Here is an 18,609-nt window from a genome sequence, read left to right as displayed (position 1 = left end):
TGATAGAAGTAAATTAGAAAGTTGTTTAAAATGACATGCCCTATTTGAATTATGAAAGTTTATTTTGGACTTGACTATCCCTTTAAATGGAGCCCATAGTCATACCTAAAGCCATCTCTTTTCAACTTGTTGAGATGGTCAGTTTTACGTTTCTAGATCTTTTAACCTTCTGGGTCGGGAAATGGAACCCTACTTCCACAGCTCTTCAATTTATACTGTCTGTCTCAGAGTCTTAATATACCTTTTTCAAAGAACAGCCACCTCTGATAACTTCCACAAGTACCACTTGCAAACTGAACCTTTGTCTGAAAAACAGCACAAGTTCCTAGGATATATAATAATTACATGTGTCCTACCTCTGCCCTAATCATCACATGATCTCTCGGGCCTATGTATATCCAAAAAAATTAACGATTAACCTTTTACTTGGTATTATTTGGATTAAGTAATACTAATAAGCTATATACTGTATGTATATGGTTTATACATCCAGTAATAAGCAAGAGATTATGGTGATTTAGAAGACAATATAAAAAAATATAGCACATAAAATGTTTACTAATATATAGTTAGGGACATGTTCTTTTTGTGCCTAGACCATAAAGATTTGGGTGACAGCAAATTTTGAGGGGTGGTTAAATGCATGTTGCCTTCCAACTCCTATGCTCTCCAAAGGGTTTTATTTTATAACTTTATTGCAAATCAATGATCCCTGGTTTCCTAATGGGGGTGTCTGATATATCCAAGCATCCATGGCTTATTCGTGTTGTGAGAAATATATGTGGCAAATATGAGCTAAAATTGTTGTTAGTGCTGTTCGGAGACTGCAAATTTCTCAACACCTAAATGATAGAACCACCATTTAGCAGTCATTGTAATACAAATCAGGAAAAATATATTTGCTGAACCAACTCTCATCTAAAGATTCAAAGTAAATGTTGATCAACCAATGGCAATAGCAGCAGTGTCTCAGTTTCTTCCATGTAATTGTTAAAGTAATATTAAACACTAAATACATTCATGCACCACCCTATCATTATGGGTGTCGCCATCTGAAGAAGAATTAATTCACACCTGTTAACACGTCGGCACTGGAATGCAGTAAAATAACCTAGTTTTCAACATGTCGCCCCCATGTCTAGAACTCAGAAAATAATCTCAATACTATGATTATAAAATGTATTTAGTGTTTAGTCTCCCTTAAAAGGGACATCATACTCATATGCTTGCTAAATCACTTGAAACTGATGCAGTAGAACTTTAAAAAGCTGACAGGAAAATATCACCTGAGCATCTCTATGCAAAAAAGGGAGCTATTTTACCTCACAAATAAGTGCTGTGTAAAAAGTTATACTTCAGCTGCTGCTCAGCTGCAGGTAAAAAAAAAAAAAAAGAAGAAATGAACAGCAGCCAATCAGCATCAACAGTGCTGAGGTCATGAACTCTTTTACTGTGATCTCATGAGATTTCACTTAACTCTCATGAGATTTCATGGTAAACTTCCTTAAACTGAATAGGGAAATAATATGAGTGTTCGCGAAGCTTGCTCCTTTGCCAGTCCCGGTACAGACATATTGATTTGCTGATTAGAAGTCCTTTACAATGGGATGTGGCTACTGAGGAAGTTTTGAGGTAAAATATCTTTCTTTTTTACATAGAGATGTTCAGGTGATATTTTCTAGTCAGATTTTTACAGCTATGCTGCATCACTTTCAGGTGTTTCATCACTTTCAGGTGTCCCCGGCCCCCCCCTGTGGCCCCCCCTGAAATGGTGACAGTCTGAAATAATATTATTTTTATTTTATACATAATACTGTTAATAACAGTGAGTCAGTATACAGGCCCAGGAGCCGCAGCTGCCCAAATATGTGATTTAAAAAAAATATATATTTTGAGTTTGACTGTTGACAGGCGCAGTCACGTGACCAGCTAGTGTCTGTGTTAGGGCACATGGCTTCACGCTGACGCATGTGATGAACTGATCTCCCTTGCTGCGTGGTTAGGTGAGAAAGTAGAGAACTTAGAAGAAGTGTGTGTGGACAGGACGGATCAGTGATCATCTAACGGTGCCGGTGCGTTCTGCTGAGCCTCTGTGCGGTGGCGGGGACTCGAGGTCGAGGAGGAGCCTAACTCAGGTAGGGTAGGATATCTAGGAGTAAAGTGCTGCCTTAGTGCCTTAGTCGTTAGTCTTAACTCAGGTAGGGTAGGAGTAAAGTGCTGCGGCTGCCTTAGTCTTTAATGTCAATAGTAACTGTATTATATAGGTAGCATTGCAACTGCAAGCAGTGCACGTCTGGACTCTGGCAGCAGGATTGCAGTAAAACAAAAATCGATGTCAGTCTGCCCTCTCAGCTCTCCTGGTCCTGCCTGTCTGTTCTCTACTCTAAGTTACGATCTATCTATGTTTTTGACAAAAACATAGTTAGATCGTAACTTAGAGTAGAGAACAGACAGCCAGGCAGGAGAGCTGAGAGGGCAGACTGACATCGATCGATCTAATAATTAGCTAGCTAGCTGAGCTGGATTTGTAAAAAAACACATGATGACAGGTCAGTTCCAGACCATAAGTGTTTCTGTATCGGTTGGTTTAGGTTAAGTAGTAAGTACTCCCACTGTCAGTCCCAAATTTAACGTTTTCAATTTCAATTCATCTGTGGGCTACAGTCTACTTAGTTATTGTAATGTTCAATTTCTGCCCAGCCCTACATTCACTAAAACTGTGAAGGAAACGTCACTGTGAGGGAGTGGCTTGATGACTTGCTGGTGTGACAGTGATTAATTTACAGAGAGGTCAACCCATGCGGCATGTTCCTGTTGAGTTCTCTTCTACTCGTTCTCTTATACTCGGTGGAAGGTAAAATAATTTGTCAATTCCTGAACCTTCTTGTCAGTTCCAACAACACACTGTAAGAATTAAACTCTGTTATTCCTGTCACTTGTTATTGAGAGTCTGTGCAATTAGTTTTTGGGGAGAAGACAGAAGGGGGAAAGGATTAGGAAGCTGACAAACTTTAATGCAAGATGATATGTCAAACTGTGTTTTATCATGCTGTTGATATATACTGTATGATTACTAAATTGTAATGTAATATTATTTAGTAAAGTGTGTGTCTGAGTTTATCTATGTGTCTGTATAGTTTCTGTGTATGATTGTGTGTGTATGTATAGTTTGTGTATGCCTGTGTATTTGTATAGTTTGTGTATGCCTGTGTATTTGTATAGTTTGTGTATGCCTGTGTGTATGTATAGTTTGTGTATGCCTGTGTGTGTGTGTATGTATAGTTTGTGTATGTATAGTTGTTGTATGCCTGTGTGTGTATGTGTATAGTTTGTGTGTGTGTATGTGTATAGTTTGTGTGTGTGTGTGTATGTGTATAGTTTGTGTGTGTGTGTGTATGTGTATAGTTTGTGTGTGTGTGTGTATGTGTATAGTTTGTGTGTGTGTGTATGTGTATAGTTTGTGTGTATGTATAGTTGGTGTATGCCTGTGTGTGTATGTATAGTTGGTGTATGCCTGTGTGTGTGTGTATGTGTATAGTTTGTGTGTGTGTATGTATAGTTGGTGTATGCCTGTGTGTGTGTGTGTATGTTGGTGTATGCCTGTGTGTGTATGTGTATAGTTTGTGTATGTATAGTTGGTGTATGCCTGTGTGTGTATGTGTATAGTTTGTGTGTGTGTATGTATAGTTGGTGTATGCCTGTGTGTGTATGTGTATAGTTTGTGTGTGTGTATGTATGTTGGTGTTTGCCTGTGTGTGTATGTGTGTGTATGTATAGTTGGTATATGTGTATAGTTTGTGTGTGTGTATGTGTATAGTTGGTGTATGCCTGTGTGTGTATGTATAGTTGGTGTATGCCTGTGTGTGTATGTGTATAGTTTGTGTGTGTGTATGTGTATAGTTGGTGTATGCCTGTGTGTGTATGTGTATAGTTTGTGTGTGTGTATGTATGTTGGTGTATGCCTGTGTATGTATGTATAGTTGGTGTATGCCTGTGAGTGTATGTGTATAGTTTGTGTGTGTGTGTATGTGTATAGTTGGTGTATGCCTGTGTGTGTATGTGTATAGTTTGTGTGTGTGTATGTATGTTGGCGTATGCCTGTGTGTGTATGTGTGTATGTATAGTTGGTGTATGCCTGTGTGTGTATGTGTGTGTATGTATAGTTGGTGTATGCCTGTGTGTGTATGTATAGTTTGTGTATGCCTGTGTGTGTGTATGTATAGTTTCTGTATGTATAGTTGGTGTATGCCTGTGTGTGTATGTGTATAGTTTGTGTGTGTGTATGTGTATAGTTGGTGTATGCCTGTGTGTGTATGTGTATAGTTTGTGTATGTGTATGTGTATAGTTGGTGTATGCCTGTGTGTGTATGTGTATAGTTTGTGTGTGTGTATGTGTATAGTTGGTGTATGCCTGTGTGTGTATGTGTATAGTTTGTGTGTGTGTATGTATGTATGTGTATAGTTGGTGTATGCCTGTGTGTGTATGTGTATAGTTTGTGTGTGTGTATGTATGTGTATAGTTGGTGTATGCCTGTGTGTGTGTATGTGTATGCCAAATGACTAAGATTTCTATTGTATCTGTTGATCTGCCTACGAATAGAGGACATATTCAACAGAGGTCCCTGCTGCAAAAAAATGTTGGGGCCCCCCAAAGTTAACATTAATAAGCATAATTAATAATATACATGCTGCTCTTTAGAATTATTTGGAGGATTGATAGATAGACCTGCAACCTGCACTAATAAAATACTCCCCTGCCTTATGATTGTAATGGTTCAGCACACACCTATGTATAGACTGGCTGCCTATCAGCACTTGGGCCCTCGTGCCACTACACCTGCTGCACCAATGGTAGTTCTGCCCCTGCTGTCTACTCTTATCAGTAGTTTTTGTGTCCCTTATTCTAATCTCCATACAACTAAATGGACAGTAAACACCTTGACATTTTTGATGTGTTGCTATAAAATCACAAATTAGCCAAGTCTTACATTTTTTAAACAAATTAACATTTGTTTTCCAATCACCTCAAAAATAGTTAATAAAAAACATTTCACCAAGTGTTTGTTTCTTTCTAATGCCATGTTGGCATAGTAGCTAGACAGTTGGTTACTTGTTTAATCAAACCAGCCTGTCTGAGTGTCAAATCCTTGAGTGTGCCACTTACAGTGTGATTTCACAGTGCCTGTTTACAGTAAACCCTGGGATTGTCAGCTCACTGCATGCCTTGGGAATATCACACATAGGTTTCTATGTTAGTATGTGTTTGGAGGTCTGTGTTATTAGGCATGTTTATATATCCATGTTCTATTTTGCATTCATAATAATTTGATGTAGTGTTATGGTTGGAGTTAAACAGGTAGAAGTGTGTTTGGGGGGAGGGGGGTAATTTTGTTCTCGGACCCAGGCAGCACAATATAATTTGTTTTGTTTTTTTAATGTGCCCCTCTGATTAAACACTGGCCCCACCTTGGCCCCCCTAGTAAAATTTGTCTAGAACCGCCACTGCTGTACTGAGTACTAACCAGGTTCTCTGGGTAGTTCTTCTGGCACATTTACGATTTCTGAGCTCTGATCAGAAGGTAGACTTGTGTCCAGCTGGCCCTTGGAACCTCCACTTCCTGATGAGTCTTCTTGTGACTGAAAGAATACGGAGCTCCCAGATTCCTGTGAACGCATCATACTGTACCGCCGCCTCTTGTCCTACAAGAAGAGGGGAACAGCTAGACTTAGAAGCAAAACATTACTGGTAGGAAACAGTCTAAGACAAAGCAAATGTCTAAAATTAATCCTTATCAGAACAGAGATGTACTAAATGTCTAATTGAGATTATGAGGCCTATTTATCAAATGTCTGTCGAGGTCAAATAGACATCGCTAAATGCGGAGAGCAATACGCTCTCCGTATTCAGCATTGCACCAGCAGCTCTTGTGAGCTTCTGGTGCAACGCTGCCCCGGGCAGACTCGCAGCCAATCGGCCGCCAGCAGGGAGGTGTTAATCAACCCGATCAACCCGATCTCTGTCTGCCTCATCAGAGCAGACGGATAGGGTTATAGAGCAGCGGTCTTTAGACTGCTGCTTCATAACTGCTGTTTCTGGCGAGTCTGAAAACACGGCCCTTCAAGCTCCATTGGGGGCTTGATAAATGGGCCTCTATATAAGTAGATAAAACAGTTTAATTAAGCTGGAGCTATTACTATTTAAGGGATATGAAATCCAACATTTTTCTTTCATGATTCGGATAGATTATACATTTTTAAACAACTTTTTCATTTACTTCTGTTTTGCTTTGTTATCTTGGTATCTTTTATTGAAGAAGCAGTAATGCACTCCTATGAGCTAGCTGAAAACATTTGCAAGCCAATGAAAATGGGTATACAAGTTCAGCAAACCAATCAGCAGCTAGCTCCAAGCTCTTCAGCCTATCTAGATATGCTTTTCAACAAAGCATAGCAAGAGAATGAAGCAAATTATATCGTAAAAGTAAATTGGAAAGTTGTTTAAAATGGTATGCTCTATCTGAATCATGAAAGAAAAAATGTGGGTTTCATGTCCCTTTAAACGCAACATTCAAGGGGTACGATAAATTAATCATAAGAACATAATCAACCGTCTATTAATAAACAGGTAAAGAATAATAAAGAGCATTGCGTTGGGGAATGGTGTTTAATTGTGGTGACTGAGACAAGTATTTGAGATTACTTAGGAGTAGGGATGGGCGAATGTTTCTAAAAATTCAAAATTTAAAACGAATTTTGATACATTCGTTCGTTCGAATGTTTATATAACATTCTATTTGTGAATTTTCATTTTCGAATTTTTCAATAAAATTTGAAAATATTCGTTTGAATAATAGAATGTTTAGCTATGTATTCATTCAATTTTGAAATAGTATTTCTAGTCTACAACTGTGTTTAATGAATGTAATATTCAAATTTGAATGCTACATTCGAATTCAAATGTCACATTCGAATTTGAAATAGTATTTCTAGTCTAATACTGTGTTTTAAATGTGATATTCGATTCAAATGTGATATTCGATTCGAATGTGACATTCGAATTCGAAATAGTATTTCTAGTCTAATACTCTGTTTTATAAATGTAATATTCAAATTCGAATGTGACATTCAATTCGAATGTGATATTCGATTCGAATGTGACATTCGAAATAGTGTTTCTAGTCTACAATTGTGTTTTATAAATGTAATATTCGAATTCGAATGTGACATTCGAATTCGAATGTGACATTCGAAAACTGTAAATAACATTCGAAAATCGAATTTTTAAGAATATTCGTTCTTATCAACATTCTATTATGTAAATCGAATTTCTACAATAACATTCGTTCTAACATTCGAATTTGGATATAAACACATTTGCCCATCCCTACTTAGGAGGCATATTCTGGTGCTTCTATGTCCCTTTTAAGCGGCATAAATCTATAATAATAAACTGCTTTAGTACATTAACTTTTTATTATAAAGACATAGAGGTTATACACATAGTGATAGTCATCTCAGGACCAGTTGTGCACCACAGCTGTAAGCCAATAAGAGAGAGCATATGTGAGTAGTCACTAATCTCCCACCATGTTCACCTTAGGATCTGTAGTGTATGGCCAATCTAGAGATGACTTTAACTAGCAATAGTGTTGTATGAAAATGCTCTAGTAAAATTAAGCTTTCATGATACAGATAGAGCCTGTGATTTTAAAAATCTTTCCAATTTGTTTCCATTATTAAAATAAACACAATCTTTATATATGTACAATTTGAGGCACCAGCTTCTACTGAGCATGTGCAAGATTCACAGTGTAAACTTATCTGCATTTTGTGACTGGCAAATGTCTGTCACGTGATACAGGGGGAGGGAAATGGAATTAACTTTGAAATTTGCCAGAAAAAAATACTAATTCACTAAAATTCAAAAGGTAGTGCTATCGTTTTTTTTTATGTATCTGTCAGTTATGCAGTTCTACTGTATTTATTGAAGACTTTTTAATAAACTCCTATGTCTAACAGTAAGTTTAAATGTTTGTTCTTTGGCCATGTATTATATATTAAGGATATTTTTGGAAACTTTAGACTTGAAACAGAAGGATGCTGACAAATGCACTGCAGCAATTAAGGGGAAAAAACAATTGAAGTCCGTTTTAGATATCACAGTTTGTTTGTTTTTTGCAATTTAACTCTTTTTGTTACTTAAAAGATATTCCCTCTGAGATGTTAAAGATTTTGCTATATCAGTCTTGTTACTTCTCATTCGGTTTCTATGGCAATGCCTAATCTTTAATCTATACAAAGAACATTGGATTTCTGAGAGCCTTTTTTTTATTATTTTTTTATTTTATTTTTTTTCAAAGAAAAAAATTACACAGAGAAAAAACAAAGGAAAACATAAAAGTTATTTAAAAAAAAAAAAAAAAATAAGCATAGAATCATATTGCAGTTTTGAGGGAAAATTCTCCTGATTTGAAAAAGGAAGAAAGTAAAAAAATAAAAATTTGTTGACCTCACATGAAACTCACTTCTCTGGGGTCAATTTATCAAGCTCCGTACGGAGCTTGATGCCCCGTGTTTCCGGCCAGCCTTCAGGCTCGCCGGAAACAGAAGACCGCTGCTCCAGAACCTGTCCGCCTGCTCTGAGGCGGCGAATAGAAATCAACCTGATCGGATATGATCAGGTTGATTGACACCTCCTGCTAGCAGCTGATTGGCCTCAAATCTGCAGGGGGCGGCATTGCACCAGCAGTTCACAAGAACTGATAGTGCAATGATAAATGCTGAGAGCGTATGCTGTTGGCATTTATCGATGTGCAGCAGACATGATCGCTACATTGTATTTTGTCCGCTCGCACATTAGTAAATTGACCCCTCTGTATCAACTCGACAGTAAAGTAACAGTAACCATTCTGAGGCTGTAATAAAAAATACTTAAAGGGAAATTAAACCCTATTTTTTTCATAATTCAGATAGACCATACAATTTTAAACAACATTCCAAAATTCTATTATCTAATTTAATTCGTTCTCTTGGTATTCTTTGTTGAAAGAATACCTAGGTATTTTCAGGAGCTGGGTGCTAGCTATAAATTACTGGCTGTACATATAAACCTCTTGTTATTGGGTCACAGATGTCTTTAGCTAGCTTCCATTAGCGCTTTCCTGCTCCTTAAATAATAACATGTTTTTTTGGGGGGTATTTTTTGCATTAAAAAAAGTTTAAAGGGACAGTCAACACTAAAATTGTTATTGTTTAAAAAGATAGACAATGCCTTTACTACCCATTCCCCAGCTTTGTACAACCAACATTGAGATATTTAAACTTCTAAATGTCTGCCTATTTCTAAGCCACTACAGACAGCCTCTTATTACATGTTTTTTATTTGCTTTTCATAACAGGAGACTGCTAGTTCATGTGAGCCATATAGATAACACTGTGCTCACGCCAATGGAGTTACTTAAGAGTCAGCACAACACAGCACTAATTGGCTAAAATGTAAGTCTGTAAATAACACTGAGATAAGGGGGCGGTCTGTAGAGGCTTAGATACAAGGTAATCAGAGAGGTAAAAATTATATTAATATAAAAGTGTTGGTTGTGCAAAACTAGGAAATGGGTAATAAAGGGATTATCTATCTTTTTAAACAATAACAATTCTGGTGGAGACTGTCCCTTTAAGTTATCTAACAGGAAGTGCAAGTGTGTACGGCTGGTCCTTGAGGACTGATTCCTCACTGGTTAATAAGCAGAACTACCACAACTTTATTTACTCTGTACAAGAACATCCATTTTAAAATTTTATCTTTTAGATGCAACAAAGAAAAAAAAATATTTTGTGTCTCTTCAAATAAAATGTACTTGTTTAAGAGATGCTTTATATTATTGCATTTTTTGTTTGTTGCATTTTTCTTGTGCATTTTCCATTTGTCAGATTAAATCTATAACATTAGGTAATTGATCTGCAAATGGTGTTTGAAAATGATGGATGTTTTGGCTTTAGTACGAAGTGCTCGGACTATGTACTGGTACAGGTCTCTGCATTAGTAACATAAAAACATTTTTATGATGTTTTAGAAGATACAAAGTGACAGTTACAGAAAGAGTATGGGCTAGGCTTTGTGTTTGCTTAGGATCCCTGTGTGTTCCTTGAGGCTGGACACATTTATATGATTGTCCGGATTAGCATTTCTGAATAGCAGAAGCGACCCAACCTCTGTGTGTGCTGTTTGCTGCGGATCAACTGACATTGGCAGCCTGTGGCAAACAAGGACATAGGGAGTGAATTGCACATGAATTAATGCAAAATTATAATCAGCTGCGCCAAATATTCTCTCTATTTCTTGCTCTAATGGAGAAGTAAATAAGGTTTAGGTGTAAAATTGGAACAAAAATATCAGAAGGAGAAAAAGATTGGGAGATAGATAGTTCTATGGAATATCTTGGCCCTTTACTAATAAATGCTAATAAATATTTACAGCTAGATTACAAGCGGCGAGTTTTTTAGCACGCAAACACCTCCAGAAGTAAACTTTTAACGTGCATAGGTTAGCATGCATATTTCAAGTTGAAAGTAGATGGTATGCGTGTGATCAAAACCAGATGCTCGCTAACTTCAGGATTTCGGACAACGTGACTGCAATAACTTCTCCCCATAGATTTCAATGGCGCCAATATTTAAAAAAAAACACACAAAATAAAACGCTTATTGCTTGCGATGTAACCAGGCACTGCATTAGACCAAGTGCCCTCAACCCGAAGGCAGTTATGCAAATTTTACATTCCAATGTTCTTCACAAAGAAGAAAATGTTCTATATATATATATATGAAGGGGATGCAAATGTCCCCGAAACATTAAACAAATTTTGGTTTTCTGAAACCCAAATTTTCCTGCGAGTGCATTTCTTGTTTGGATACATATATACATATATACATATATGTAATCGTTACCTGTGAGCTGTTTGGAAAAGGTGAACCAAGCCCTCCATGCGGTGTCTGTGCATCAAGTGAGATGTTTCAATACTCAAGAGCAGAGGCAGGAGAAGGTAAAATCACTGCAGCAGAGGATTACACTTGCAATAACAAAGACACAGTACAAGTGATAAAAACCAAATCTGGAGGATAAAGGGAGGTCCCGGTTTTGTCCTAAACTAAGCAAAGAGGCTACCGATTGATTGATTTGCCCTGAGACTGAAGATTTTAGTAAGTCTTAGCTTTATCTGTGAAAAACAGGAACTGTTTGATTATTCTTTCCATGCTGAATTAGAGCGTGCAGTTGCACTAAGTGCTCCCCACACCTACTAACTTTCATTACACAGCTGTCTATTTTTAGGACAATACAAGGAGCGTGCCTAGGCACTTATGTGCTCCAGTTTATAACATCATTTGCGATTTGCATAGTGTGGTTTTTTTGTATATTTTTCAAGCTTGTCCCCGTTCACTTTTAGACGCCTTTTTTGTAGTTAAAGTTTACTATTTGGTGTTAAATAATTTAACAGACGTCTGTTTAGCAACTTTCAAGTACATTAAAGGGTTTAGTAAAACTGAGGCTGTGGGTATTTTACATAAAATGGAAAATTCAAGAACAAGGGGTCATGAGCTCAAGCTAAAGGGTAGTAGATTCAGGAGTAATTTGAGGAAGCACTTCTTTACAGAAAGAGTGATTGATTTATGGAATAAACTTCCTCAAGAGGTAGTAGCAACAAACACTGTGGGGGACTTTAAAAATGCATGGGACAAGCATAGGGCTATCCTACGAACTAGATAAGTTTATACTGTTAGGTAAGGTGGGGCAGACTTGCTGGGCCTATGGCTCTTATCTGCCGTCAATATCTATGTTAGATATATCTTTATTTTGACATGTGTATCCTCTGTCTATGTATTAGCTACACAGCCGCACTCTGTATTAGGAGAGATTCCACTGAGTTTATAAAGCTGTAAATAAAGTATACGTTTTTGGTGCAGCCTGTGTCACACTTTGGCTTTTGTTATAAATCTGCATTAGCCCTTCCTTTTTATGGTATATTATTATAATATTTTGTGACTGCTTGCACAATCACTTTCAGTGATTTACACCAAATAGCCCAAACAATGAGTGCCATCAACCCCATTATTAGTTATATATATATTTAAAAATACAAGGAACATCTTATCCTATGTGAAGAACATTGGAATGTAAACTATTTTCATTAAATATACATAAAAAGGCATTATAAAATATTAAAATTGATTACAAATGATTATTCATATTTTAATGTATTTTAAGGCATATATATATGTGTGTGTGTTACATATGTATATATGTGTTTATGTATATACATATATAAATACACATCTATACCCATATATACATAAAGATACATATATACAATAAAGCCTTTTCATTCAAATACCTTGTCAAATACCATATACCTTTTAACTCTTATAAAAAGTTGTATTAATAATCAGCAAGATTACGAGTTTTCAGCGCTATAGGGCAATTAAAGACCACCACAAAAGCGGCGTTATTTCACCTCCCTATAGCGCTGCTATTACAAATTTGTAAAAAAGCAGGCTTGTGCGGGCGATATGATGGCGTTGACTCCATACTGCACCGAAATACAAGCGCTGCTTTGATGTGCTCGTGCACGATTTCCCCATAGACATCAATGGGGAAAGTCGGCAAAAAAGAAGCCTAACACCTGCGATTGCGGAAACAAAAGCTCCGTAACGCAGCCCCATTGATGTCTATGGGGAAAGAGAAACACCCTAACATAAAAACCACGTCTAAACACCCCTAATCTGCTGCCCCTGATATCGCCGCCACCTACATTAGTTATTAACCCCTAATCTGCCGCCCCAATATCGCCGCCACCTACATTACAGTTATTAACCCCTAATCTGCCGCCCCGATATCGCCGCCACCTACATAATGTTATTAATCCCTAATCTGCCACTCTCAATATCGCCGCCACCTACATTACAGTTATTAAACCCTAATCTGCCGCCCCCAATGTCGCCACCACTATACTAAAGTTATTAACCCCTAAACATCTGGCCTCCAACATCACTAACACTAAATAAATATATTAACCCCTAAACCTAACCCTAACCATAACCCTAATGTAACCCTAACCCTAACGTAACCCTAACCCTAACACCCTGTAATTTAAATATAATTAAAATAAAGCTAAATAAACCTTACAATTATTACCTAAATAATTCCTATTTAAAACTAAATACATACTTACCTGTAGAATAAAACCTAAGCTAGCTACAATATAACTAATAGTTATATTTTAGCTATCTTAGGTTTTATTTTTATTTCACAGGTAAGTTTGAATTTATTTTAACTTGGTAGACTAGTTAGTAAATAGTTATTAACTATTTACTAACTACCTAGTTAAAATAAATACAAAGTAACCTGTAAAATAAAACCTAGCCTGCCTTAAACTAAAAACTAACATTACAATAAAATAAAATAAATTAAATTATTAAAATACAGTAAAACCCACCACCCACCCAACCAACCCCCCCCCCAATAAAAACCTAAATAAACCTAAGCTAACCTATGCCCTGAAAAGGGCATTTGGATGGGCATTGCCCTTAAAAGGGCATTTAGATCTTTTACATTGCCCAAACCCTAAGCTAAAAAAAAACCTTAAAAAAAAACCTAATACTAACCGCCTACGATCCACTTACAGTTATCGAAGTCCGGACATCCATCCTCATCCAGTCGGCGAAGTCATCATCCAGGTGGCAAGAAATCTTCATCCAGGTGGCAAGAAGTCTTCATCCAGGCAGCCTCTTCCATCTTCATCCAGCCGGGGAAGTCCTCATCCAGACAGCAAGAAGTCTTCATCCATCCGGCGCGCAGCTGGTCCATTTTCAAGACATCCGGCGCGGAGCATCCTCTTCTTACGATCGTCGCTAGAAAATGAAGTTTCCCTTTAAGTGACATTATCCAAGATGGCGTCCCTTACATTCCTATTGGTTGAAAGATTTCTATCAGCCAAAAGGAATTAAAGGGGAAAAATCCTATTGGCTGTTGCAATCAGCCAATAGGATTAAACTATCATTCTATTGGCTGATTGGAACATCTAATAGAATGAGAGCTCAATCCTATTGGCTGATTGGATCAGCCAATAGGATAAAAGCTCAATCCTATTGGCTGATTCCAACAGCCAATAGGATTTTTCCCCTTTAATTCCTATTGGCTGATAGAAATCTTTCAGCCAATAGGAATGTAAGGGACATTGGATGACGTCACTTAAAGGGAAAATCATTTTCCAGCGATGATAGTTAGACGTTAGAAGAGGATGCTCCGCGCCGGATGTCTTGAAGATGGACCCGCTCCGCACAGGATGGATGAAGATAGAAGATGCCGTCTGGATGAAGACTTCTTGCCACCTGGATGAGGCCTTCGCTGTCTGGATGAAGATGGAAGAGCCCGCCCGGATAAAGACTTTTTGTTACCTGGATGATGACTTTCCCGGCTGGATGAGGATGGATGTCCGGACTTCGATAACTGTAAGTGGATCGTAGGGGGTTAGTGTTAGGTTTTTTTTAAGTTTTTTTGCTTGGGTTTTTTTTTTAGCTTAGGGTCGGGCAGGGTAAAAGAGCTAAATGCTCTTTTACGGGAAATGCCCATCCAAATGCCCTTTTCAGAGCAATGGTTAGCATAGGTTTATTTAGATAGATTTTTATTTGGGGGGGTTGTGTGGTGGGTTTTACTGTTGGGGGGGTGTTTGTATTTTTTTTACAGGTAAAAAAGCTGATTTCTTTGGGGCAATGCCCCACAAAAGGTCCTTTTAAGGGCCATTGGCAGTTTAGTGTAGGCTAGGGTTTTTTATTTTGGGGGGGCTTTTTTATTTTGATAGGGCTATTAGATTAGGAGTAATTTGTTTTTATTTTTGATAATTTCGTTTTTTATTTTTTGTAATTTAGAAAATTGTATTTTAATAATTTAATTTATTTTATTTTATTGTAATGTTAGTTTTTAGTGTAAGGAAGGTTAGGTTTTATTTTACAGGTAACTTTGTATTTATTTTAACTAAGTAATTATTAAATAGTTAATAACTATTTACTAACTAGTCTACCTAGTTAAAATAAATACAAACTTACCTGTGAAATAAAAATAAAACCTAAGATAGCTACAATATAACTATTAGTTATATTGTAGCTAGCTTAGATTTTATTTTACAGTTAAGTATGTATTTAGTTTTAAATAGGAATTATTTAGGTAATAATTGTAAGGTTTATTTAGCTTTAATTAAATTATATTTAAGTTAGGGGGTGTTAGGCTTAGGGTTACATTAGGGTTAGGGTTAGACTTAGGGTTAGGGTTACATTAGGGTTAGGGGTTAATATATTTATGTAGAGTTAGTGATGTGGGAGGTCAGAGGTTTAGGGGATAATAATTTATTTTAGTATATTTCGTTGTGGGGGGCTTGTAGTTTAGTGGTTAATAGTTTTATTATAGTAGCGGTGTTGGCGTACGGCAGATTAGGGGTTAATAATCTTTAAATAGTGTTTGCAATGCGGGAGGGCGGTGGTTTAGGGGTTAATAGGTTTATTATAGTGGTGACGATGTCGGGGAGCGGCGGAATAGGGGTTAATAATTTTATTTAGTGGCGGCGATGTCAGAAGCGGCAGATTAGGGGTTAATAATTTTATTTTAGTGTTTGCGATGCGGCAGGGCCTCGGTTTAGGGGTTAATAGGTAGTCTATGGGTGTTAGTGTACTTTTTAACACTTTAGTTATGAGTTTTATGCTACAGCTTTGTAACGTAAAACTCATAACTACTGACTTTAGATGGCGGTACGGATCTTGTGGTTATATAGTGTACCGCTCACTTTTTGGCCTCCCAGGCAAACTCGCAATACCGGCGCTATGGAAGTCCCATTGAAAAAGGACTTTTTAAAAAGTGCGGTACTGACGTTGCGTGACGGCCAAAAAGGTGTGCAGTACATCTATACCTACAAGACTCGTAATATCAGCGTTTGGGAAAAAGTAGCGTTATGAAGCATAACGATGCTTTTTCACTCCTAACGCCAAACTGGTAATCTAGCTGAATGGTAATAGAAAGTGTATATATAACACTTTATTTTAATGTATTTATGTTGTGTTTGAAGCACATTTATTTTTAGCCCAAACCCTTTATGCAAGGACTTCAGTCATACTAACCCGACAAGCGCAATCTTACATTGCTCTCGACAGTCCGCGTTTACTTTCAACTTGTAATACGTGCACACGTTAATGCAAGTCGCAATATTGCAATATCATGACTGCTCTAACGTTAGCGCGCCACTTGTTATCTATCTCACAGCATGCTAAAATATAAAGTGCTCACCATTAGTTCACAAAATTCTATTTCTATTGTACCATGACTAGTATGACATAATTTAAAAAAAAATGTGATTTGCTACATAGTTTTCTGTAACTGATTTGCACAACCATGTTACAAAATTTGTTCTGGACTTTACACAGGTCCACACACTGATATATGGTAAAACTCTTATACTCTAGATATCAAAAAACACATATTTTGACAAACACAAAAAGAAAAATGTGGCCACCAGTAAAAATACTTACTGATAACACAGCAGAGGAAGGAGTTAAATGTTTGGACTTACAGTGCGAGGGTTGGAGAGGTATCGAGATGTGTTACACACTACACCATATCCCACCAGACGGTCTCCTGGAAATAGAAAGCTGGAGCTGACGGGTGAGATGAGAACTTCAGAGCTTTCAGGGAAGACCCACTCCACAGTAACGTCGGTCAGGACAGGTGCCATTGACTTCTTTAGAGACTGCAACATCTGCAAAGGATGGAGAGTTTTTTCTAACTCCTCTTCTAATGTTTTGATAATAGACAGACAAAAAGTCAGACAGCCAAACAGATAGATAGATCTACAACCTGCACTAATAAAAGGCTGCCCTGCAATAGGATTGTATACAATTTCAAAATGTCTATGTATAGACTGGCTGATATGAGCCCCCCTCAACACTTGAGCCCTGGTACCACTATCACCAGGCCCCTATTCTTGCTCCCTGTGACAGAAGGGGCAACATTCCCAGATCAGTGAATTTGCAGCTTTTTCACAAATTAATAGTACACTTCAGGTTATCAACCACAATACAGAGCTCAAGGTTTACATTTTTTTCCATTTGTATATGCAGTTTAAAAGGCCACATTAATAATATAGAACTATGCAACCACTTGAAAAATGTAAATCTCCCTATCTGTATCATATACACTAACCTAAATGCACAATACAGCTGTCAAAAAGGTGTCAGCAAGCATCTCAGATCTTGGAATGCCCAAAACGTCTCTCACAGAGTGTAAGAATACCTACGCTTTAAGATGGCCCAGTATGAAGATGTGGAGCAGCACCAACAAGTAGCAGTGAAGGCTTAAAATAAATAGATTTAAAGAGAACTGCAAACAAAGGAGTTAAACAAAAGCATGATGAGCACTGTAGTTGTACCAACAGGTTTATGTCCCAATAAAATGAAAGTGGTCAAGGGTGTTCTTGGTGGAGGTCATGTTTTTTACTAAATATTGCCACAAATCCTATTGTGCTCAGGAATAAAGTTGTTGTTTTGTTCACACGGTTAAAAGTCATGAACTAAGCTGCGCAACAGCAGTCAATAAAAAAGCTGAGTAACCGAGCTGGCAAGGAGAAAAGGGATTGTCAGGAGAAAATAAGTGCTGTTGACACCCTCAAGAGTTGGAGGTACTACAAGGTAATTTGAGGTATTCTTAAGCCACCCTAAAACCTCTGTAGCATTCCACTGATTACAGGATTCTCATAATCAGGGGAGTGACCAATTCACTGTGGTTTCTAAAGAACTGTTCAATTTATTTCTACTGGTGAGTATACAGAAAACAAACATCTCACTGGAACTTTATAAACTGACCATCTTTATCCACATGTTATTGCTAAAGTCCTCATCCTTCGCATACCTTAGTCTGAAGTCTCTCTCCCTCTATTAAGAACTCAGCACTCCCTTTGGATACACAAGCCACTCCTTGTACAAGCCGCCGGCATGCATTCTGGCCAATCCCAAAGCTGTAACACCTGCAAGATGGAAGATGTTAAATAAGGGCTGCATGCAACAGCTTAGAACCTTCATATCTCGGTACCAGATCTGCATAAAGAGAAGAGAATTATCACCTATGTCACATTGTTAATGGGTACTGGCTGCAATATTAAGACTTTGCCTATTTTATATTTTTACTTAAAGGACCATCAATGCAGTAGAATTTCATAATAATATAAAGTGCATTAGAAAAACACAAGGCAATAACACCTACTTTCAAATTAACACTAGATTTTTGTCTGACAAATTTATTTTTTTCTCCCAGTCTCCCAGCCCCCTGTATCATGTGACAGACATCAGCCAATCACAGACTAGTATACGTATACCCTGTGAGCACATGCTCAGTAGGATCTTGTTCCCCAGAAAGTGTGAATATAAAAAGACTATGCAAAATTTGATAATGTAAGTAAATTGGAAAGTGTCTTAAAACGGCTGCTTTATCTGAATCATACAAGTTTATTTTGACTTGAGTGTCCCTTTAAAGGTGTATTCTAGTCTATCTATCTATCTATCTATCTATCTATCTAT

At 37.3% G+C, this 18,609-nt stretch overlaps 1 protein-coding gene across 1 annotated transcript in view; it reads right to left on the bottom strand.

Annotated features, from left to right (window-relative positions):
* Positions 1-18,609, bottom strand: part of VWA5B1 (von Willebrand factor A domain containing 5B1) — a 264,188-nt gene that overhangs the window by 97,156 nt on the left and 148,423 nt on the right. The window contains exons 10-12 of the mRNA XM_053689852.1: positions 17,945-18,059; positions 16,611-16,796; positions 5,523-5,700 (exon numbers count right to left, since the gene is read on the bottom strand). Coding sequence (XP_053545827.1) covers positions 5,523-5,700; positions 16,611-16,796; positions 17,945-18,059 — 479 coding nt within the window. The remainder of the gene's footprint in view (positions 1-5,522; positions 5,701-16,610; positions 16,797-17,944; positions 18,060-18,609) is intronic.

The sequence above is a fragment of the Bombina bombina genome, chromosome 8 (assembly GCF_027579735.1).
Source record: "Bombina bombina isolate aBomBom1 chromosome 8, aBomBom1.pri, whole genome shotgun sequence".
In the NCBI taxonomy this organism is placed as follows: Eukaryota; Metazoa; Chordata; class Amphibia; order Anura; family Bombinatoridae; genus Bombina; species Bombina bombina.
Note: the sequence above shows the minus strand (reverse complement) of the source record. Positions and strands in the feature narration are given on the sequence as shown.